Source organism: Musca autumnalis, unplaced genomic scaffold (assembly GCF_047663935.1).
Source record: "Musca autumnalis isolate F117 unplaced genomic scaffold, ASM4766393v1 scaffold_1, whole genome shotgun sequence".
NCBI lineage: Eukaryota > Metazoa > Arthropoda > Insecta > Diptera > Muscidae > Musca > Musca autumnalis.
Genome location: NW_027411644.1, coordinates 34,887,778 through 34,913,402, shown reverse-complemented (window position 1 = coordinate 34,913,402; position 25,625 = coordinate 34,887,778). Strand labels below are relative to the sequence as shown.

Below are 25,625 nucleotides of genomic sequence, written 5' to 3'. Positions count from 1 at the left end.
ATTTCATTTGACATTTCTCCTCTTCATACTCAAAAGGATGGTTCTTATTTTGATTATGATGATGATGATGAAGAAGAATATTTAATTTTGGAGGTTAGATTTTCAATAACAACAACAACTATTACTATTATTACTATGTTATTAGAACAGGGAGTTTGTTTTTTTACTCCTATTTTTAACTATTGCGTACGTAATAGCCTAAATTACGGTGTTTGTGTGGTAGTCCTTTTTTGATTTTTCTATCGAAAATAGCAAATGTGTGAGAGGAGTGGAGCTAGAACTCTCGCTCTTCTGCAGTGGCTATTGTGTAGCAGAGTAATTTGCTAGTTATTTGATATAGGTTAGATGAGTACTTCTTTTTTGTTGTTGTATAAAAGCTTCAAATATCCTTAATTAATCCTAACCATTATTCCTAAAGTGTATTTTTTCCCCACGACGCCTTCCCTATTTTAGTGATGCTTTTTTAAATTTAAATATTGTAATGCTTTGAGTGAATCCTTTTTTTGGGAATACCTATTGATAGAGTCAACTTTAAGTGATGTATTTAACTAATAATGGTATTGTGGCCTATTAACCTACAAATATATACAAATTTATTTCGTTTGTAATTATACGGAAAACCAGGAAAAATAACTCCATAAATAGGGGAACTAACTGTTTTACTCTTATATGAGACATTTGACCTTTAAATAAACATCTTGACATTTATAAGACCTAGGTAACTCACGGTGCGCCTTAAATAAATTTAAAGGGCTTACACCTGGGAAGTTGTTGCGGATTCTGAAACGACAATGTTCATAGATGAGAAAAACAAAAAAAAATCCCCGTAGGAATTTTAAAACAAAACGCGGTCAAAGTTCACATTTTTAGGGAAGCCGTAATGGGACTAAAGAAAATGACAAAGACAATCCCACGGCAGCGGGTTCTTTCGTACCGGATTAACCCGGAACAACACAAAAACCAATGTTCCGGCCAGCGGCTGCCACCTCAGTGTGTACATGTTTGTATTTGTTTCGTTTTTCTGTATTGGGAGCAGCATATCCCGGAATGCCTGCTCCGAATTCTATTGGTCCGAGCCGGCACGGAGAAAAACCCAGAACCAATATATCTGTGCTCAGTTTGTCACATCCGCTTCTTCACCCACATCCAACCTTCGGTGAGATGCAATAGATGTCAGGAGTGGGTGCATCTAAGGGGTTGCTCTGCACTCGTCCACGTGAGAGACTACGACAGGGACTATGTTGCTGCATGCTGCGTGAACACAGTCCCCAGTGAGTCGTCGTCGGATTACGAGACTCCCTCGTCGTCTGATTACGAAACTCCCCCGACAGTCCCCTCGACAACAACCGCACACGCAGCCTTTAACACCAGCCGTTATTGTCCCAATCCCCGAAAATGCAGCCTTTTTGCAATTGAATTGCAATGGACTCCGAGGTAAGATCAAGGAGATAGTAGATTTTATGAGTCGGAAGAACATCAAGGTCGCGGCGGTGCAGGAAACCAAGCTGAACAACAACCACAGCATAGAGCATTGTGATGGTTACAATGTTCTGAGGAAAGATCGCACCAGAAGTGGAGGTGGGGGATTGGCTTTCCTATTGCACCAGTCTGTCCAATACAGACCTATCTCGCTTGAGCCTATCTCTAATGACACGTACATGGAATGTATGGGGGTAGCAGTCAGGTGTGGAGCTGCCGAGATAGAGTTGCTGAATGTATACATCCCGCCGAGAAATAGCTTTATCCCTGATTATAGGCCTGACATTAGCCCGCTCTTGCAAGGTCATAATCGTCTGGTCCTGGGGGATTTTAATGCGCATCATGAGATGTGGCATTCGGCCCTCGGAAACGACCAGAGAGGTACAGTGCTGGCTGAGCAGATTGATAGCTCTACGTTTTGCACGGTCAATGTGGACGCCCCTACCAGAATTAGAGGAGAGGTTCACAGTTCACCTGACAGATAAAGAAACCTTGTTGACCACGTATAACGCGATAGGTCGGTCTGTGGTAAGCTACGCGGCTCCAGTCTGGTCCCCGAGATTGTGTGATACGAACTGGAAAAAGATTCAAACTTGCCAGAATGCCGCCCTGAGAACAGCGACAGGGTGCCTCCTCAAATCTTCAGTGGACCATCTACATGAGGAGGCAAAAATTCTTCCTGTAAAGCAACACAATGAGATGCTTTCGTTGCAGTACCTGCTTGGATGTTATCGTGTGAGACATCCCAATCACCATCTTGTGGGTAGGCCCGGCCCATTCAGGGAGGATATCCTTGCTCTAGAGGGAGAGGTCCAACGATACAGGAGAGAACCCCTAGATCAACAAGCATATCAAGCAGGATTGAATAGCATTCACACGGACGCAGTTGCCAAGGCTTTAAGCAATTATAGTGTGAATAAAGTACTCGGAGTACATCCTCCATCTATCGCAGCTGAGGAGCGTAAGCTGACACGACAAACTAGAGTAGTTTTGGCTCAACTACGCTCGGGATATTGCAGTCGCCTAAATTCTTATTGGGCGGAAATCGACCACGCCGTGCAAGACATCTGCCCAGTATGTGGCATGGGCCCGCACGACACACAACACCTTTTTAACTGGCCCGCCAAACCTACCCATCTAACTCCAGTGGATCTGTGGTTACATCCCATCGAAGCCATTTTTCTGGAACTGGAGATAGTCCCAGAGCTAGATTGAACAGAGGAACGAACATATAAACATAATAAAAACACTGTCACAACAACAACAACGGACCTGAATTCGCCTTTTGTATCACCTTCCTAAATTCGCCTTGGTTTCTTCCCCAAGTGTTGTCGCTTAGGGGTCTTAGGAGCGTTTTTGTACCTTAAAGCTTTGTGCAGATAACTGTGGCCTTGTCAAGGATCTTGGGATAGTTGGTGATTGGAATTGATATTCTCATCTCCGCAGTCCATGGCAGCAGATAACGTTGACTTTCCTATAGGGGAGTCAATACCGAATTGACTATGCATTGAAGGATATCCATTGCCCGCGAATCCAATGTCTCTCAGTCGATCTTCTATAAACAGATATCGATTGTCACAGATTTTACCATCAGGATCAGTTGTATCCATGACCGCGTCTCAAAGTTCGTATGGAACCATCAGTTGTTTGCTGCTCTTTTCAACAGTGCTATCCGTAAGAAGAGATCCTAAAGATGATTTTTGGCCTTGGCTATCTTGTGAGGGTACCTTGCAGTGGCATCTCGCTGGCTCCCAGTCTTTTGGTGGCAGATAGATGGCTTGGAGTCATGACTCGTGTTTGCTCTCTTAGCCTTCGGGTGTAATTTCCCCGTTGAACTACCTCTCTACACCTTGTTTTTTGGTGGAGAAGGGTTTTTTTCATTAAACCACACGCACAGGTGTGGAGTCAACAAACTTTGGAATATCCATGGGCACGAATTCGCCTGCACCCCGGCATTAGGGGATATCTGTTTTGTAGGAGATTACTACGTGGATAACCTTTGGTCCATGGCCCAATTATATAGGTCCTCTCTCAAGCGAATTCAAACAATAACCATGGTACAATTAGAAAGGTAGATGCCTCAGCCCAGCTGATCGAATCTAAAACGTCAAAAAACTATGAATTCGCCATGAAAAATCAAAACAAAAAACCATATGATTCGGTAAGTAAGAGATAGCATGTCTACACTTTATAGACAAACACAAGCGATAAAAAGAGACAACAAGAGACCATTTGGCGAAATTTTTGACAGATTACATTACAAAAAAGTTGCTTTGTTGTAGCAATTCGCCGATACATCTACCTTTCTTATTGTACCATGACAATAACAAAGATTTGAAATGTCAAAATTCATAAACAAAGGCGAAACATTTGTTTTCGCCGACACGGAATATGTTTGAGGCCAATTTCTTTATTGTCAATTAAGGTAGATGAATACATAACATTTTCCGAGAAAAAGTTGTTGACGCAGTTATTTTTGTTTGGCGTAACAGAAAATACCAGCTGATCGATCTTTAACTGCCAAAATAAGTTATTGTAAATTAAATTCTAATACAAAACACAACAAATGTTGACATTTTACGTGTACAACATAAAGTTGATTTGTTTTCTTTGTCCCAATTTACATTGGGCGAGTTTACTTGCGGCAATTGTCATTTTGTAGGAGAGAGAGGTGAGGCATATGGTAACCCTTTGCCTCTCAGCACCCTCTCTCACCTACAAACTGACAATTGCCGCAAGTAAACATGTACACATGGTACAATTAAATAGGTAGAAACAACGGCGAATTGCTACAACAAAGCAACTTTTTTGTAATGTAAAATGTCAAAATGTTCGCCAAATGATCTCTTGTTGTCTCTTTTTATCGCTTGTGTTTGTCTATAAAGTGAACACATGCTATCTCTTACTTACCGAATCATATGGTTTTTTGTTTTGATTTTTCATGGCGAATTCCTAGTTTTTTGACGTTTTAGATTCGATCAGCTGGGCTGAGGCATCTACCTAAGTAATTGTACCATGCACAAGCGATAAAAAGAGACAACAAGAGACCATTTGGCGAAAATTTTGACAGTTTACATTACAAAAAAAGTTGCTTTGTTGTAGCAATTCGCCGATGCATCTACCTTTCTTATTGTACCATGGTCTGTCTGTAACAATTTGTACCAATTGTTGCTGGAAGTCGTCTGATAACACAAAAAGCCAGCAAAAGAGAGCAAATCGAGAGAGACATTTTGACAGTTCTTTAACTGAGAGTTTGCAAATTCTTGCTGGACAAATTTCTTCTAGCAACCATTTGCAACTCTTCTTCTTCCTGAAAACAAAAAATCATCTGTTTTTAATTTTTCGTTGATTTATGTTTGTGAAAAGGAAATACAATTTTATTGTCGAATTAGCAAAGCCTAATTGTTTTGTGTTTTAAAGAACAAATTTGCAAAGTGGAAAAATCATTTTTTAGTTCATTTCCTTTTTATTATTTTTAATAAAATACAACATGTTTGCTTCCTTTGATTTCTTTATTGGCGGACAAATTGTTCTGTTTTGGCAAGTCAGCTGATTGTTTTCTGGTTTTTGCTGGGAAGGTGTCTGTTTACTTTTTACCATTTTCTAGCAAAAGTGAACAAAAACTTCTTACTCTCTGAGAAAGTTCTTGCTGGACAATTCTTGCTGGGAAAGTAACCAGACAGACCTAATGTTTAATTCCATAATAGTACGTTTACATTTTACACCATAATGGTTGTAGTTGTTCTTCATAAAACTCCACAATAGTCCGATTACATTTACGAAATCGAGTGGATTGCAACTGTCTCAATCCCTTAAATGAAAATTCATCTGAAATCCATAGAATTCATGTGACGTTTAAGCAATGTAATTGGCAGTTGAAATCGAGTAGATTTTGGTAAATGTAAACATACCATAAGAATCATTTTCATTCAACAAACTACCGAATAATTAAATTGGGGAATATAGGGGTCGCTAGATTGGTATTAACTTTTGTTTTTCATCGTCCCTACCATGGTTTAATAAGAAAGGTTAGCCAAAGCTTTATGTAAATTTAAATTTTTTCATTCGAGTATTCCTAAAACTTCAAAACAATATACACAAACTGTGTATGTGTGTGTGGTGTTTGAATAATATGTCAAACAATTTTAAAAACAATCGAATTCAATGATTTTTATACCCTCCACCATAGGATGGGGGTATATTAAGTTTGTCACTACGTTTGTAACTACTCGAAATAATCATTGTAGACCCCACAAAGTATATATATTCTTGATCAGCGTGCAATTCTACATCGATATAGCCATGTCCGTCCGTCTGTCTGTCTGTCCGTCTGTCCGTCTGTGGAAATCACTCTAGCGTCCGAACGGATTGACGTAGGTTGATGAAATTTTGGGAAAATATGTTATATTTACGTAGGACTTTTGGTATTGAAAGCGGGCTATGTAGGTCCACGCTTTCGTATAGCCCCCATACAAAATGACGCGTGACGCGTCGTCGTTTTAAGGAATTTTTAAGATATTTGGCCCATTTTACCACCGAATTGGTTGTAATTTGGTACTTTGTGTCTCCAGAGGCCAAAAAATATTCCTACCAAAGTTGGGTTATATAGGTCCACGTTTTGGTATAGCCCCCATATAAGGCCCCATATAAAGTACGCGTCATTTTAATATATTTTGAATGTATTAGACCCATTTGACCACAGAATTGGTTGTAATTTGGTATTTTGTGTCTTCAGAGGCCAGAAAACATTCCTACCAAAGTTGGGTTATATAGGTCCACGTTTTGGTATAGTCCCCACATAAGACCCCTTATAAAGTACGCGTCATTTTAATATATTTTGAATGTATCAGACCCATTTGACCAAAGAATCGGTTGTAACTTTGTATTTTGTGTTCCCAGAGGCTAAGAAACATTTCTACCATAAAATGTTTATATAGGTCCACGTGTTGATATAGCCCCCATAATACAATATCTCCCGATTTTCGATATTTTGAACGTTTTACCCTCATTATCACACCGATATGGCTGAAATTTGGTATTTAGTCTTCTTTAGGCGTATAAAACTTTCCCCCAGAAATTTGTAGGTATAGGTCCACGCCATCATATAGCCCCCATAGAACGGTACCTTCCGAATTTCGGTATTTTGAAGGTTGTGGCCACATTAATCCACCGAAATGGCTGAAATTTGTGGTGGAGGGCATAAAAAGTTCGGCCCGACCGAATTTAACGCTTTTCTTACTTGTTAAAATTATTTTTGGAACATTTGTATGGAAATAATTCGCCAGGATATCATTGAAACAAACATTTTATCATATCCACAACTTGATTATGCGGAGAAACATTGGTCCTTCATTCATTTTTCGCGATTTTTATAAAATGCTCAAAATTGGTGTTGTAAACAAACCCACTTGTTGCTTAATTTTGAAGTTTTAGGAATTCAGGAAAAACAAGGGTTCTATAGATTTTTTCATTTAAATCTACCTCTTTACTTATACCATGGGCCCTACAAGTTTTGGAAATGTCTTGGGCGTTGACACCATCACTTTGGGTTTTATTATCGATCACTATCAGATCCAATGTGACAATTTTCAATAGTGGCTGCCACATAGAGCTGTCAAAAACAACTTAAAATTTTAAAATGTTTGAACAAGACAATTTGGCAATTTCTGAGATAGTTTGTACGGGCTTGTATTTCCTACAACGACATTGAATATTAAACGTGGCGACATAGAATATAAAACGATGATGACGGAGGAAAAAATTCCGACTCATTCAAACTTTTAACTCAACTCTTTTTTAGATTTAATTAATTGGACCTTAATTAAGGACTTGATTGTAAACATAATAACATAAATAAAAGTACATATTTTTAATAACATTCAAATGCTTTAAGCTTTGGTGATGGGACCTTTATATAATTAGCTCCTTTATATAAAACATTTGACCCCTAATCTTCTATTGAATTATGTATATAAGCGCTTTTACTAACCAAATTTTACAAGGTAATGTCTCGTGTATTTGGCTACAAGTATTTGTCAGTTTTATTGTGAAACCCCAAGCTTCTTCCATTCGTATGCTCTTTGTGGTATTGCTAAGAAAAAAAGTAAAAATTTAGAGCAGTAACTCCGGCTTTCCCGAACGCTTCTCCCATTATTTCATTCATCCATTCTATTGTATTTGGATTTGAATTTGTTTTGGTTTTTCGGTTTTATTATTACTTATTACTTCTTTATTCCTTTTTTTGGTACCTTTCTACATTTATTCGCTTCTTCTTCTACTTCAACAAATGGCTAAAGGTTCATCATATTTCCGATATACATATGTACATTATCAAACAAAACAACAACAGCAACAATCATACATTGTATTGTACTTTTTTCCATTAGAAAATGCTCTCTAAAAACAAATATTAAACCATATTTAGCAAAAATCTTTTTTCCTTTGTTATGATGATGATGAGTGTGTGGAAAATTGAAACTCATAAACAAATTTTATTTATTTTTTATTTTTTCATAATGTTTCCCTTCAAAAAAAAAAAAAAAAATCAAACAAAACAAAACATAAAATGTAACACCTCCTTTCAAATGAAATTTAAATATCGTATCAACTGTGAATGTGGGGTTACATGATGGGTGATGCCTGATATACCTTTAAATTGCTTCAAAACCCTTTATATAAAATTCAAAAAACCTGTCCTTTAACGGATGACATTATCGATTGTTTATCATCCATTCCTTACCACCCAACAACACCAATACGCGCCAAACCACCAACACACACACAGACAAATGCCAAAGGAGGTGTTGCCGCGTGGCCAGATGTACCCAAACCAGGTGCTACACTGGGCAATCTTACGCCTGCCGATAGGCATGGTTCTGTACAGGTAAGTCGTAATGAGTGTCGAAATTTCCATTTGTTGTCTTTCTTCTCTCTTCTTTTTCCATTCTTTTGTTGATTGTTTTCTCTAAAATTCCAAAAAAAAAAAAAACAAAAACATACCACTGGAATATAAATTTATGTGGAAATTGAAAATGTTCTATTTTGGAAATTTGTGTTTGTTTGTGTTTAGTCTTGTTCGGAAAATGTTTAGTAAGAAAATACATAAAAAATTCAAAATATGCTTAAATTTAAGGTTATGTTTATTCCGTTTCCAAGTGTATTTTGTCTTTGTTTCTTAATTGCCTTTTTGTTTGAATGATTTGTTGTTGCTTTCATATTTCTCTGATCCCCAAAACGTTTATATTTTTTGTAAAACATTTTACTTTTTCTTTATTGTTATTATTCTTCTTCTTCCTCCCCCATGATCCAATCTGTGTGTTGTTTCTGCTATTACTCTGCTACTACTTCTACTATTTCCTCCCCCCTTCTTTACACCGAACACCAAAACGACAAAAACAACATCAACAGACCATTATATTTTTGGTGTTTTCAGTTATAATGTTTTCACTTGATTTACTCTACATTCATTCAAGGTATTACAAATTCTAAAAGTTCTAACCTAAAAAAAATGTTTTATGTGGTCCATAAATAATTTGTTGGTGGCCAAAGTTGTCTTACCACCACACTTGGCTTTATTGTAGTTAGAAAGAAATGTTGTTGATATCTCAATACCTTACACCATAATGGTAGTAGTTGTTCTTCATAAAACTCCATAATAGTCCCGATTACATTTACGAAATCGTGTAGATTGCAAATATCAATCCCTTAAATGAAATTGGCAGTTGAAATCGAGTGGATTTTGGTAAATGTAAACATACCATAAGAATCATTTTCATTCAACAAACTACCGAATAATTAAATTGTAGAATATAGGGGTCGCTAGATTGGTATTAACTTCTGCTTTTCATCGGCCCTACAAGTTTTGGAAATGTCTTGGGGGTTCACACCATCACTTCGGGTTTTACCATCGATTACTATGAGACCCAATGTGACAATTTTCAATAGTGGCTGCTACATAGAGCTGTCAAGGGCAACATTGATAGATTTTTTCATTATTCTATTATCAGAAAATGACCCCCAACTTCTTTACTGAAACGTTGGATGTGTTTACAGCTTTAAACATCAAAGACTTTATCGATTTGTTTCGCAACTTTCTCCAATTCCAAGTGAATTACTAAAAAATGTGCGTTGTTCTGTTCCAGTACTGCAAGAATCTACTAATTTTTACTATTTTTTCCGATAACATAAAGGAAAAAATGTTATCGTAGTAAAAAATAGTAGCTTCTTGCAGGTTCTGGAACAGAGCAATTGTGTTTACTTTTCAAAATTGATATCACGTTCACATCATTCACATTTATTGTGGTAATATGGTGTAGGGTATAAGTTTGTAGTGTTTTCAATTACCAAGCATAAATTGTTTTCAATATATTCTAGTTTCACACAAATCCGTGCACTTCTTTGAACAGTAGATTATTTTGTAAAGTGCAGTGTAATGCAGTAGATTTTTCTTCAATTATACACAATTTTTTTCTAGACTAAATAATCATTTCATTGTTTGAAGTAAGCCTTGTTTTAGGTTATGTGAACAAGTTCTACCAAAGAAGAAGAATGTGGCACCTAAAATTCGACGTACAGTAGAAAAAAACATCATCACTTTTTCACTTAGATAAACTAGATGCTTATACTCAACAAAGACTTAAATACAACAAGATAAGACATATTTTTTGCTATCATTCTTCAGTGAATGGCTTTTGAATTTAACATAATGTTATATTACAATATGGTGAAATAACATTTTTTTCTTTTATAAATTTTTACGTATTTAACCGAATTTACCGATCCAATTGACATGGAATTATTCTTGAATAGATCCTTGAATTCATAAATTTCGTTTCTGATACCATTACATGAAATGTTCCTCCTTGGTTGCGATTTTGAATTAACTGCAACCTGTTAAGGGTAATGTTTCTATACAAAGTTTCGTAAACATTTTTTTGTTGCATGCATTTTGTCAAGTCTTAGTTGTATTTACGTCTTTGTACTGAAGACCTACATATATTCTCACTCCTTTGAATGTAAACTCCCCTGAGTTTTGTCTTTGTCTGCAATTTCAACTTCTAGGAGAAAGGGAGAAAACTCACGGGGAGTTGACATTCATAATTGGGCTATATATATTTTCCATTTTGTCCGTTTATATAAAAACGCGTATTTTATTATTGTTGCGGTAAACGAACTGCGTCAAGTTTTCTGTCACATTAGGTGTGTTCTTTTACTCAATAATTTGTACAAATAGCTGTTGAGTAAACGAACAACATCCAGTAACAATTTTCCACAAATTATTAGGTGTTATTCTGAATAAAAACTCCCTATGAGTTTTCTCACTCTCTCCGTTAACTTAAACTAGACAGAGACGGCAGTTTGATTCAGAATAACCACTATTGAGTAAACGAATACACATATTGTCAGGCTTTGTATTGTATAATATCATTGAATGAATTAAAGCACATTTATGGCCTGTTCCCGTACTTTATAAAGTGGTAAAAGTCGTAAAAGTTGTAAAAGTCGTAACCGATTTTCATATAAATTTTGTGTACGGGAACGCAAAATGTTTAAAAGTGGTAAAAATTGTAAAAACTTTTTAGTTCTGGAACAGGGCTTTACACAAAGTTTTATATAAATAATATGGAAACTTTTGTGGAAATTCAGTATGAACTTCTATAACAATTTCAACAGAAATTCTATAAAAACTTCTATATGGTAATTCCTACAGAAATTTTGTAGAAACTGTCAACTGGGTTATTTTTGTTTGACGTGATGTGGCTTTGTCTTTAAACTGCTTACTTAAAACAAAGTAGCATCTGTTGGCCAATACAATTCTTCTTTTTATTTCACAACTGTCGTTTGTTGTGTTTACGGAGGTGCCGAGGTAGACGAAGTCTTTTACTACCACAATATTATAGGAACCAACTTCCACAGTTGGTCCGAGCTCAATGGACGCATTGCGCGTCGACACCATCAACTTGGTTTTCTCACCATTTACCGCCAGACCCACTTTAGCAGATTCTCCTTCGACCTTCATAAAGGTATCAGTTACTTCTTTTACTGATCGACCCATGATGTCTATATCATCAGCATAAGCAAGTAACATGTGACTATTGGTGTAGATTGTGCCACTTCTTTTGATGTTTGCCTCTCGTATAACCTTTTCCAGCAGGATGTTGAATAGATCACACGAAAGGCTGTCTCCTTGTCTGAAACCTCTTTTGGTACCAAACTCTTCGGAGAGGTTCTTTCCTATTTTAACTGAGGACCTCGTGTCAGTTAAAGTCATTTTACAAACAGGTTGAGCTTTGCGGGGATACCAAATTCAGGCATGGCTTGGAAAACCTTTGAGCGCAGCGGGCTGTCGAAGGCTGCTTTATAATCGACAAAGCCACATTGGTATGGTCCAATTATTTCGTTGACCATTGACTTTAGTCGTTCGCACAATATCCCTGACACTATGTTATAGGCAATAGGGAGAAGACTTATGCCCCTATAGTTGGAGCATACAGTCTTATCTCCTTTCTTGTGGACGGGACATAGGATGCTCAGGTTCCAATCGTCGGGTACGCGTTCTTCCTGCCAGATGGTGCTAACTAGCTGATGCATACACCTTATCAGCGAGTCGCCTCCGGTTTTAAACAGCTCGGCTGCTTTATTATTCTTCAGCCGGTTGATTGCTGTTTTTACCTCATCTTGGCCGGGCGGTATACATTCTATACCATCTTCTAGGATTGGGTCTGTGGTATCTTCGTCGTCTTTGCTGCTATTGGATACCAACAGTTTTGAAAAATGTTCTTTCCATATCCTGAGCACACTATCTGTATCAGTTACAAAATTACCTTGCTGATCTCTACAGGTTTGACTCTTTGGTACAATTTTCGGACTTAATTCTGGCTCCTGTACATCTCGATTTTTTCACACTCCCTCTTTTCCATCTCTCCTGATCATACCATGGATTCCTTGGTGGAGGTCTCTGGTTCAAAGTATAGATTTTGCGGCTGTTTGCATGGAGTGGGCAATGCTTTTCCATTGCGCTAATATGTTATCGGTATGAGGAGTGCTTTGATTAAGCAATTGGGCTAGTTGAGTGGAATATGCTGTGGCTATCTGTTGTGTTTGCAGCCTGTCGATGTCCAACTTCCGCGTTGTGTATGTTCGTGCTTTATTTGCAACGTTTAGACGGGTACGTACCTTTGCTGCAACAAGGTAGTGGTCCGAATCAATGTTTGCGCCTCGGAACGATCGTACATCCAACACGCTCGATGAATGTCTTCCATCTATCACGCAAATAAAGCTGATGTTGAAGAATTTTGCTTTGAATCGAATTGAAGCGAGTCTTTCATTCACTGGGATGAAGCTTGATACCAAATATTTTAGCCTCCGACTAACTACGAATCCGCAACCAAACTGATGCTTTACGTCATGGCAGCTATAATACAGTGCGTCACCTTTAGGTGTTGTTGTGACGCCTTTCGCCCAATCCATCGTATTTCCTGTATGGCAGTAATGTCGACCTTGTACTTTTTAAATACATCTGCCAATGCGTAAACTGCACCTTCTCTATAAAGACTGCGAACATTCCAGGTGCAGATTCGCAGATCATGGTCCTTAAAACGTTTGCGGGGTTCGTCAACTTTAGAGGGGTTTGTTTTTCTTTTCTTTCGTTTTTTCATAGTAGGCTGTTTTTTCTAGGGGAGGTTTACTAACCCGACGCCCAAACCCAAGTTTTTAACGTTCTTATGGGTGAACGCACGGAAAATGATAGTTCACTACCTTTAACGCGTGTTAAAGGCAGTTCCCCAGGTGACACCACGGGGTGGTCAGTGTCCACTTGAGATTAAAGAGGGACCAAGATAAATCCTGGGCTTTGCCATGTTAAAACCGGTCAGGACGGTTCCTTGGTATCTTCCATCCCCTATGTCATAAGTTATCGTACAGACCTAGTATTTGATATATGTATGTGTAAGGCCCATACCTGTATACGACCGTATACCCAGGGCGTGTGTGGTGAAAAAAAGTAGAACACGTGTACTCTTATGAGAACTACCGAAATACGTCGAGCGTTTGATGCTGTTCGATAACAAAATTATTCAGGAAAAGAGAGCGAGTTGGGTGAGATTTTTGGTAAGTTCTGTGACTGAGAACTTGCAAATTTTTGCTTGGAAAATTTATCCCGTAAAAATTTGTGAGTTCGGCCAGCTGACTTTTAATCAGCTGTTCAATGTAAACAATTCAAAATGTTAGCATTTTTGACCAAGAAAATTTCACATTTTCAATTTTTTTTTTTTATATTTTAAAGCGTTGTGGATGGGATTAATGCTTTAAATAAGTCAAATGCAAATTTTAAAATTTATTTTTTTGTTCCATTTGGTTTAAAATATCAAAATAAACAAAAACGATTTTCATACATTTTCGGAAACAGCTGACTTTCTTGCAAGTTTTTGCAAAATGTTGTTCGATAACTTTTTGCAATTTTTCTTGCTTGAGAGAGTAAAATTCACTGAGATAAGTTGCTGGAAATTGCTGAGTAATTATTGCTGGGAAAGTTGTCGCACAGACCTACTGTTACAACAACCGATAGCAACAATATGTGTGTTCGTTTACTCGACAATTTGTACAAATTTGTACAAGTCCAGTAACTTCTTGTAAAGAACTAAGGTCTTTTGCATTGTACTGTAGTGTAAACGAACAACATCCAGTAACAATTTGTACGAATTTTGAGTAAACGAACACACATTATGTCAACTTTTGTGTTTTAAACTGTTAATTCGTTTTAATTTTAACGTTTTTTTGTCGGTAACGGAAAAATGATTACATAATTTCAATTCCAATAAAATACTATATTCATTTACATTAAAAATACAACATCTTCAAAAGATTGAATCTAATTATAATCTATATTCTCACATCATTAAAGAAAACAAATCGTACAAAATTAAACTTTAGAAAAAACACTTTCGTATTCTCTTAAAATAAATGAAAAACGTAACTTCACTCACATCATATTATCACTGAAGGAGATGTAAGGAAAACGAAGAGTTTCTTTATTTTCCCCTTACGCCACAAAATTTTTCTACAATGTAAAATTTTCTTTTTTCACTGCATGTGATTTGTGTTATTTTCATTTTTTTGTGGAATGTTTAAAAATAAGTTTCTTTTAAATAATATTTATTTATACAATAATATTGCATGATGATGAAAGTTTTAAAAACATAACCTGCCAGATATGTATACTCAATTAACTCTATTTGTAAGAAAACAACAAGAAATGCAAGATTTATTTATTTATTTTCGGTTTTTTTGTTTGTTTGTTATGATGAGAGGAACAAAAACGTGTTTTTGAAACCGCATATCCTTTATCCGAATAACTTCGATCAATCAATTTAGAAATTTCCCGAAGATGATAGTTCTGATGATGATAGTCCCTTTGAGGCATACCGTAGTGAGGAAGAAGAGAAATCAGTTAAGGCTGCTACTGCTGCTCCCAAGGCTGTTGTTGCTGCACCTGTTGCCCCCACTAATACCGCCACAACCAGCAATAATTCAAAGAAAGATACAAGCAATGAAAAATAGTGATGTCAAAAATCCCTCATCCCCACCACCAACCAACCCCCTCTCTCGCTCGCTATCCAAACGCACAAGAAATTGAATCCAATAACTTTCTAGTTTTTAAGTTTTATTGTAGTTTCTTGAGAGAAGAAAACAACAGAAAACTAAATAAGAGAAAAACAATTTTTGGTTTTATTTTTAAATTTTTTTTTTTTCAACAAAATTTTCCAAAAAGGTATTTAGAAATAAATGTCGTTTTTTTAGTCGTCGTCTATGTTTAATGTTTTGTAATTGTTTTCTATAACTGTTTGTTGTTGTTCATGATGTGATGTGTGTTTTTTCAAAGTATTTTGTTTTTCTTTGTTATGGTTTTTAGTGTCAATTAAGACAATTGGGTGGAATTGGTTAAAGAAAAAAAAAATGCTGATTTAGGTTATTTTACCATGTTTCCTCCTCCATTCCCCCAATTCCATTTTCCTTTTCCCAAAAAGGCAGCAGCAATTTTAACTGAAAAAATTTTTCTAGGGGGTTATTTTTCTGTTCCTTTCTTACACCTAAAATCAGCATTTTATATAGGAAAACAAAAAACAATATTTAAAAAAGTGCCACACTGCCGTTATTCTTATTTGTATACCTATTGTACTATTTTCCCTTTGTAATCGTATCCAGAGTTTTATGTCAATATGTATTCAATTGTGTTTCCTTTCGATTTTCTCCCCTCAACAACGGGGGGACTATAGCCTAATGCCGATTTTTTTAATATTTTATTTTTCTTTCTTTTTTTCTTGTTCTTTCATTCTAGGTTGTGAGTTCGACAAATGGCGAATTAAATGCGGACGATCCCACTGCTGGTCACTCAAATACTCCCATAACGCAACAGCCTGAAGTCGAATTAGTCGATGAAACAAAGTAAGTAAATTGTTTAACTATAAAATAACGAATTTATGGCCTGTTCCCGTACTTTATAAAGTGGTAAAAGTCGAAAAAGTTGTAAAAGCCGTAAAAGATTTTCATATAAATTTTGTGTACGGGAACGCAAAATGTATAAAAGTGGTAAAAATTGTAAAAACTTTTTAGTTTTGGAACAGAGCTTTAATTAAAATATGTATAATAAAAACTGATATACGGCAGAAAAACACCGTTAAAAGCAACACTTCTTCCTTTTATAGAGAAAAAAATGGGAAAAATCTTGATATTCAAAGAAGAGCAGATATCAATTTTCAGTGAATGAAATGTTGTCCGTATAGCGTTTTAAAGCCCTCAGCCTTTAGGCTAAAGAGGGTATTTACACTTTGATACGACCAAAAATGTGCCTCATCGAAGTAATGGTTTTAGACCCCAAGTATGTTTGTACGATATCCGTTTCAGACAATTTTGAGTAGATCTAGCAATGTCCGTCCGTCTGTCTGTCTGTCTGTCTGTCGGTCTGTCTGGCTGGCTGGTGCGCACGATAACTCTCGAACGGATCAATCGATTCGATTCAAATTTTGGGTATCGAAATATTTTATCCAGATTGATTTAAGTTCGAAGATGGGCCATATAGGTCCACTCCTTCAGGTACCTCCCCCACAAATGTTCAAAAACTGTCGCAAAACTTGTGCGCACGATAACTCTTGAAGGGAGTAACCGATTTGGTCCATACTTTGTATATCGTAAACATTCTACAAGAGGAAGATGAGGTTCCAATATGGTCTCAACCAGCCCACTCCTTCGAGTACCTCCCACACAAAATTTTGGAAAAGTTCAGTTTAGGGCCATCTCTCGAGTAACTGTGATTTTTGTTTTAGCAACTTGTGTTCAGTGCCCTCTATACGACGGTACAAGTTTCATTAGGGGCAAGTCCATACTTCCTGAGAAAATAGCCTGAAAGTTTCAAAAAACCCCTATGACACCGTGTGAGGTGGTTGGAACGCAAGATAACTCTAGAACGGATCTGCCGATTCGGTCCAAAATTTGGCCTTAGTAATATATTGTCCAAACATAGTCTAAGTTTGAAGATAAGCCGTATCGGTCCACTCCTTCCGGTACCTCCCCACAAAAGTTCAAAAATGTTCGGAAAATTTGTTCATACGGTAACTCTTAAAGAGAATGGCCGAATTGGTCCATACTTTACACATCCTAATATATCTACTTGATATAGATCAGGTTCAAATATAGACTATATTTGTCCAATCCGTCCGGTACCTAACACACAAAATTTCGGATAAGTTCACTTTAAGAGCTGCTATCGAATCACTTTGATTTTTGTTGAAGCAACTTGCATTCGCTGCCTCAATTACGATGGTAAACGTTTTTTCAGGGGCAAGTCCATACTTCTTAAGTGAACATCCCAAAGTGTGTAAAACCCACATATGACACCATATGTAGTGGCTGAAGATCCACTTCCATAATGGTCAATGTAGATCCATTCCTTTAAATATCTCCTCCGCAAAACTTTTGATCTCTAATCCTAATGAACATTTTTGTCGGTTCAAATTCCCAAAATTTATAAAAACCCCTAAATACATAAGTTTTTGGAAAAAAATTGTTTCAATATATACAGGCTGAGGGTATATCTCTGTCGGCAAAGCCGACTGATACTTTTTTACTTGTTCTACTAAATAAATGACATCGTCGTGACTTCATAAATGCCGTACATATGTCTTTTATAGACATCGTCGCGACTTCATAAATGTCACGCGACACGTCACATTACGCAATAATTGCCAAATTTCATTCTTCTTTCCTTTTGTAGAGAAAAAAAAACGGGAAAAAATCTTCATATTCAAAGAACAGCAGATATCAATTTTCAGTGAATGAAATGTTGTCCGTATAGCGTTTTTCTACTAAATAAATGACATCGTCGTGACTTCATAAATGCCGTATGTCTTTTATAGACATCGTCGCGACTTTATAAATGTAACTCGACACGTCACATTGCGCAGTAATTGCCAAATTTCATTCTTCTGCTAGATAATTTCGTGCGTTTTTTGTATAGAGAAGTGCGGAAGATATCAGTTTTCAGTGAATGAAATGTTGTCCATATTGCGTTTTTCTACTAAATAAATGTCATCGTCGTGACTTCATAAATGCCGTATGTCTTTTATAGACATCGTCGCGACTTCATAAATGTTACGCGACACGTCACATTGCGCAATAATTGCCAAATTTCATTCTTCTTTCCTTTTGTAGAGAAAAAAAACGGGGAAAAATCTTCATATTCAAAGAACAGCAGATATCAATTTTCAGTGAATGAAATGTTGTCCGTATAGCGTTTTTCTACTAAATAAATGACATCGTCGTGACTTCATAAATGCCGTATGTCTTTTATAGACATCGTCGCGACTTCATAAATGTCACGCGACACGTCACATTACGCAATAATTGCCAAATTTCATTCTTCTGCTAGAACATTTCGTGCGTTTTTTTGTATAGAGAAGTGCGGGAGATATCAGTTTTCAGTGAATGAAATGTTGTCCATATTGCGTTTTTCTACTGAATTGGCGTTTATATAGGGTTTATGTTCATAGTGTGCCTTTAAGCCGAAAACACATCCAACGTTCCAGTAAAGTAGGGCGTCATTTCTCATAAAAGAATAAAAGATCCAGGGCAACATAGATCGAATTTTTCTTTATTCTTTCATCAGAAATGTCGTCCAAATTTATTGAAACATTGAATGCGTTTTGCGCTTTATTTTTAACAGAGAGAGAGGGAGATCTCCTGTTATTGGATTTCTCATAGTCTTCTCACAAAAGAACTGACTTTGACCAGAAATTCTTCTGGTAGGAGATCATTTCGTGCGGACATGGGTGTTCTAAAGCTCTCGGCACATAAGAGGCTTGACATTCTAGCTTGCAAATGAATATAGAACTGTCGAGCAAAATTCGAACTAGGTTGCTTTTTGCCTTTTAGTCCTTTACCATAAGTAACTTAAGCAAGAAGCCAACCGCTTTATGTACCGAGGTATAAAGGCCTCTAAAGGTAACATGTAATAGGCCAGTATCGAGTGTTCATCCCAACGAAAGACCAGAGGTCTTGTCTACTAAAACCCTTTCCAATCCCACGGCAGCGGGTTCTTTCGTACCGGATTGACCCGGAACAACACAAAATCATCGTTCCGGCCAGCGGCTGCCACCTCAGTGTACATATATTTGTATTTGTTTCGTTTTTCTGTGTTGGGAGCAGCATATCCCGGAATGCCTGCTCCTAATGCTTTTGGTCCGTGCCGGGACGGAGGAAAACCCAGGACCAATATATCTGTGCTCAGTTTGTCACATCCACATCTTCACCAACATTCAACGTTCGGTGAGATGCAATAGATGTCAGGAGTGGGTGCATCTAAGGAGTTGCTCTGGACGAGCTGAACGACAACCACAGCTTAGAGCATTGTGATGGTTACAATGTGCTAAAGAAAGATCGCACCAGAAGTGGAGGTGGTTGATTAGCTTTCCTATTGCACCAGTCTGTCCCTGTATTGGACCTATTTCGCTTGAGCCTATCTCTAATGACCCGTACATGGAATGTATGGGGGTAGCAGTCAGGTGTGGAACTGCCGAGTTAAAGTTGCTGAACGTATACATCCCGCCGAGAAGTAGCTGTATCTCAGATTATAGGCCTGACATTAGCCCGCTCTTGGAAGGTCATAATCGTCTGGTCCTGGGGGTCTTTAATACGCATCATGAGATGTGGCATTCGGCCCTCGAAACGACCAGAGAGGCACAGCGCTGGCTGAGCTAATTGAAAACTCTACGTTTTGCACGGTCAATGAGGACGCCCATACCAGAATTAGAGGAGAGTGTCACAGTGCGCCAGACATAACCATCGTGACACCTGGTCTGACAAATGACGTTACCTGGCAACCCGTCATTTCCCTTGGATCAGACCATCTCCCCATAATTGTCTCCATTAGCAGACCACCCGACTTCATCACCTCTGAACGCCGCACATTCGTCAATCATGGGAAAGCTGATTGGCCCAGTTTCAGAGAGTTCACCAATCACCGCTTCAGAGAACTGCCCAATCCTTCTGATGTTCGAGTAGCGGAAAGGACGTTCCGAGACATCATCACTGCTGCATCCGCTCGCCATATCCCTGCTGGTCGAATACCCGAAGTAAGACCAAACTTTCCAGCAGAGGCGACGGGATTAGCAAATGAGCGTGATGAGCTTGGTCGTGCCAACCCCAATGACCCCAGAGTCATGGACATGACACTGGAAGTTAACAGGCTGGGCATAAGCGGAACAAATGGTTAAATCATCTGAAGAGCTGTAACATTGTAGCCGGTATAGCTGAATTGTGGGCAACGGTTAAGTTACTCTCGAACCCTGGAAGATAGGACCTCAGTCACGTTTGGCGACGTTACGTTGACTGACCCGAAGAGGTTCGCAAGTAATTTCAATCGACAGTTTGTCGAGCACCCCGAGAGTGACAGGGCGAAGAGAAGAGTATACGTCGCATCAGATCTCTTCCTGCCGATGAGGAACCACCACAGTTTACAATGGATGATGTTGCCAATGCCATCAGAAACGCTAAATCATCCATAGCGTTGGGCCCTGATGGAATCTCCATGGTAATGCTGAAGCAGCTGGATGTGCCGGGAGAGTGGAGTATCTCACTAAAGTTCTCAACTTGTCGCTAGCCACCCTCGTTGTTCCCGAAGTCTGGAAAATGGGCAGGATGGTCCCACTACGAAAGCCAGGCAAGGATGCCAGCAAAAGTGGATCGTACAGGCCGATTTCGCTTTTGTCGCCCGTAGCAAAGACACTTGAGGCCTTAATCCTCCCCAGTATCAGAAATAGCTATCAAGTTGCCGATCATTAGCATGGATTCCGTAAGCAGCACAGCACGACAACAGCGCTGCACGCCATTACCACATATATCTGTAAAGGACTCAACCAGAGACGGCCGTGCGATAGAACAGTGATGGTGGCGCTTGAGTTATCAAAAGCCTCTGATACAGTCAGGCACTCCACGCCGTTTGAGGACATTGAACAGACAGCCCTCTGGCCAAGCTTGAAACGTTGGATAGTCAACTATATGTGTGGACGCCAGTCGTACGTGGAATTCAGGAATAATAAGAAGTCCAAACCACGTAGAGTGAAACAGGGAGTCCCCCAAGGTGGGGTGATATCTCCGGAACTGTTTAACTTCTCCTGTATTCCGATCGTAACGTATGCGGATGATTGCACTATCATGTCGTCGGGTACCTACCCTGATGACATCTGTGAGAGATTGTACAACTATTTAACCGATCTTACCACCTGTTTCCATTCGAGGAACATGCCGATTTCCGCCACAAAATCTACAGCCACTCTGTTCATCACATGGACAGCGCAGTTTGGACGTGAGTTGAATGTCGTGGTCGACGGTAGCAGAATTCCGACCACAAACTGCCCCAAAATTTTAGGGGTCACATTCGACACTACTTTCAAGTCGTGCGCGCACGTCACAGCTATCTGCGACAAACTGAAAAGTAGGAACAAGGTCTTCAAGTCCCTAGCCGGCAGCACTTGGGGTGCAGATAATGACACCTTGTTGACCACATATAACGCGATAGGTCGGTCTGTGGTAAGCTATGCGGCTCCAGTCTGGTCCCCGAGATTATGTGATACGAATTGGAAAAATATTCAAACTTCCCAGAATGCCGCCCTGAGAACAGCAACAGGGTGCTTCATCAAGTCTTCAGTGGACCATCTACATGAGGAGGCAAAGATTCTTCCAGTAAAGCAACACAATGAGATGCTTTCGTTGCAGTACCTGCTTGGATGTTACCGTGTGAGCCATCCCAATCACCATCTTGTGGGTTGGCCCGACACATTCATGCAGATCAGGAAGGATATCCATGCTCTAGAGGGAGAGGTCCAACGATACAGGAGAGAACCCCTTGATCAACAAGCGTATCGAGCAGGTTTAAAGAGTATTCACACGGATGCAGTTGCCAAGGCCTTAAGCAATTATAGTGTGAATAAAGTCCTCGGAGTACATCCTGAGGAGCGTCAGCAGCCACGACAAAACAAAGTAGTTTTGGCTCAACTACGCTCGGGATATTGCAGTAACCTAAATTCTTATTGGGCGGAAATCGATCGAGCCGTGCAAGACATCTGCCCAGTATGCGGCCCGCACGACACAGAACACCTTTTCAACTACCCCGCCAAACCTACCCATCTAACTCCAGTGGATCTGTGGCTACATCCCATCGAAGCTGCCATTTTTCTGGGACTGGAGATAGACCCAGAGCCAGATTGAACAGAGGAACGAACATACAAACATAATAAAAACACTGAGAACAACAACAACTAAAACCCTTTAAATCAAAGTAAAAAATTAGTATGTTAGATTTCTGTATCACAGAAAGCCAAACCCGAAAATCTCGACATACTACTTTTTTCACTTTAGTAACTATGGAAAAACCATTCCTAAAGTGGGAGCCTCTCAGACTTCTCTCCTACAACTGACCCTAGACGCTTTTAAATGAAAACACGCCATGATAACACTGTTTAAATTTTTCCATCTATGGATCCCTACATAAAAACAAAAAATAACGATTTATAATTTTTCCCATGGTATAAGTAAAGAGGTAGATCTAGATGAAAACAAATTATAGAACCCTGGTTTTTCCTGAATTCCTAAAACGTCAAAATTACTAAATACAAAAGCAACAAGTGGGTTTGTTTACAATACATTTTTTGAGCATTTTTCTCCACATAATTTAATTGTGGATATGATGAAATGATTGTTTCAAACAGCAAACACACATACATAGATTGTGTATATAATTTTGAAGTTTTAGAAACACTCGAAAGAGCAAATTTAAACTGACAGCTAGCTTTAGCTAACCCTTTTAATTAAACCATGATTTTTCCCTTAATAACCCATCTTCTTTTCTTTCTTTCTTTTTTCCAGATGTTGTTGTTTCTTTAAACGAAAGAAGAAGAAATCATCGCGTCAAAAATGACTAGATGGTGTCCAATGTAGTCCAGAACGCGAAGCAGTTACATTGCTACGCGCCACTTCACATTCAAATTCAAGGGATAGCGTTCTAAATAATCCAAGTCAGGATTATATACAACAGGCAACGTCACAACATACGTTGCGTTATCCTCCATCCGCGTCAATGCTGACGCCTACACCAACTACTAATACACCGACACTTCCGTTGTAATTTAAAAACATTTAAAGTTAAACAAACAAGAAAAAAAAACAGAAAAAAAACATTAAAAAAAAATCCATAAAAAATAAAAATTATATTATACATACATTATTAATTTAGCATTATTATTATGATTTATTAAAAACAACAACAACAAAAACCAAGCAAGAAGAGAGGAAACCAACAACCACATTTAAGCAAAATATTTTTTATTTTATTTTTTTAATTATTATCAATTTATTATTTTTTTTTGCGTTATTATAAATTATTATAATTATATTATAAATTAAATTAAACAAAAAAACCAACAACAAACAAAAAAGATTGATAACATGATATACAACAACATATACAGCATATATGATGATATGATAAAAAGATTAAAGAAAAAAGATGATGATCAAAAACAGAAAGAGTAAAAACAAAAAAATAAGAAACAAATCACAACTTATATAATTTAACAAAACAAAACTTAGCCTTTTTTAAACGAGGGGGCGCAAATCATCAACAGTTTAATTTGTATACAAAAACATGCGAGAAAGAAAAAGAAAAAAACCCACAAGAAAACAAAAAAAGAAAAGCCGAAAAATATAAAAGAAACCTATTAAAAAACAAAAAAATCAAAATTTATTATTTTCATTCATTCACCACTTGTTAAATGAGTTTGATTTCACAAATTGTTTCTTCTATTTCATCTCTCACTTTTGGCTCGATCGATCATCACATGTCTTAGCTTCCCTTTCCTTTTTTCTTCTTCTAATGTACTGTTGTTTAAAATATTTCATAGCTAAATTTTTGAAATTTGAACATTTCCAAACTCTTTTTCTAAGCTTGTTTTTGTCATCTCCTTCTACATATCGTTGTCTCCTTTAACACAGACTTTGTTCTTTTGGGAATTATTTTTCGTTAAAATTGGGAAAATTATATTTTTGCTGTTTTCATATGGAGGATGAATGTGTGAGTTGTAGGAATGGCAAACGATTGGAAAATCATTTCCAAGATAATTTAGAAAATTAGAGAAAAAAAAAACGGGAAAAAATCTTCATATTCAAAGAACCGCAGATATCAATTTTCAGTGAATGAAATGTTGTCCGTATAGCGTTTTTCTACTAAATAAATGACATCGTCGTGACTTCATAAATGCCGTATGTCTTTTATAGACATCGTCGGGACTTCATAAATGTCACGCGACACGTCACATTACGCAATAATTGCCAAATTTCATTCTTCTTTCCTTTTGTAGAGAAAAAAAAACGGGAAAAAATCTTCATATTCAAAGAACAGCAGATATCAATTTTCAGTGAATGAAATGTTGTCCATATAGCGTTTTTCTACTGAATAAATTACATCGTTCCGATTTCATAAATGCCTTATGTCTTTTATAGACATCGTCGCGACTTTACAAATGTCACGCGACACGTCACATTGCGCAGTAATTGCCAAATTTCATTCTTCTGCTAGATCATTTCGTGCGTTTTTTGTATAGAGAAGTGCGGAAGATATCATTTTTCAGTGAATGAAATGTTGTCCTTATAGCGTTTTTCTACTAAATAAATGACATCGTCGTGACTTCATAAATGCCGTATGTGTTTTATAGACATCGTCGGGACTTCATAAATGTCACGCGACACGTCACATTACGCAATAATTGCCAAATTTCATTCTTCTGCTAGATCATTTCGTGCGTTTTTTGTATAGAGAAGTGCGGAAGATATCAGTTTTCGGTGAATGAAATGTTGTCCATATTGCGTTTTTTTTCTACTGAATAAATGACATCGTCGTGACTTCATAAATGCGGTATATGTCTTTTATAGACATCGTCGCGACTTCATAAATGTCACGCGACACGTCACATTGCGCAGTAATTGCCAAATTTCATTCTTCTGCTAGATCATTCAAATGGAGGATGAATGTGTGAGCTGTACGAATTGCAAACGATTTGAAATCATTTCCAAGATAATTTTGAACAAAAAATCTTTAGATAAAATGCTAAAACTCAACTTAAAATAATTTCTTTTGTAGTGAGATATGCTGGTTTTTAAACTCACGTCACTCATTTCCAATCCTTATGATAATTATGAATAAAAGTATTCAAGTAAAACTCGTGTAAAGTTCGTTCCACATTAAAGAACACTTTAATGGATGTTGATGACCGGAGAATTTTAGGCATCTATCTTGTATATAAATTTAACAAATTCAGTTTATCATAAAGGCTTTTGAAGTTATAAAAACACATATCTTAGTTTTACCAATGCGGAGGAAGATTGCCCAGAAAGTTACCGATGTTGCTGGATGCTACAGCAGTTATATGGAGCGAAATTTTCTATTTAAAGTGATTAATAAAAGTTAGAAAATGAGAAAACTAACGCTGAATTCACGATCAGAATAACTCCCAATATAAGTCTATTTACATATTAGATAGACCCGGAACATTCCCAACTGCCTATTGAATTCTACTTTAAAAAAAAACTATTTTGACGATTTT

At 37.5% G+C, this 25,625-nt stretch overlaps 1 protein-coding gene across 50 annotated transcripts in view; it reads left to right on the top strand.

Annotated features, from left to right (window-relative positions):
* The window catches only part of gish (casein kinase I gish), a 187,592-nt gene extending 164,292 nt beyond the window's left edge, over positions 1-23,300 (top strand). For 19 of the 50 annotated variants that reach the window (XM_073972674.1, XM_073972624.1, XM_073972647.1 and 16 more), the window contains 3 exons: positions 8,264-8,362; positions 15,815-15,921; positions 22,894-23,300. In XM_073972674.1, the coding sequence (XP_073828775.1) occupies positions 8,264-8,362; positions 15,815-15,921; positions 22,894-22,945 (258 nt within the window). In that variant the 3' untranslated portion in view covers positions 22,946-23,300. Of the gene's footprint in view, positions 1-8,263; positions 8,363-14,850; positions 15,248-15,814; positions 15,922-22,893 lie in introns of all 50 variants that reach the window. The other 31 variants (XM_073972847.1, XM_073972765.1, XM_073972812.1 and 28 more) reach the window with 2 other exon arrangements.
* The last annotated feature ends 2,325 nt before the right edge of the window (positions 23,301-25,625 follow it).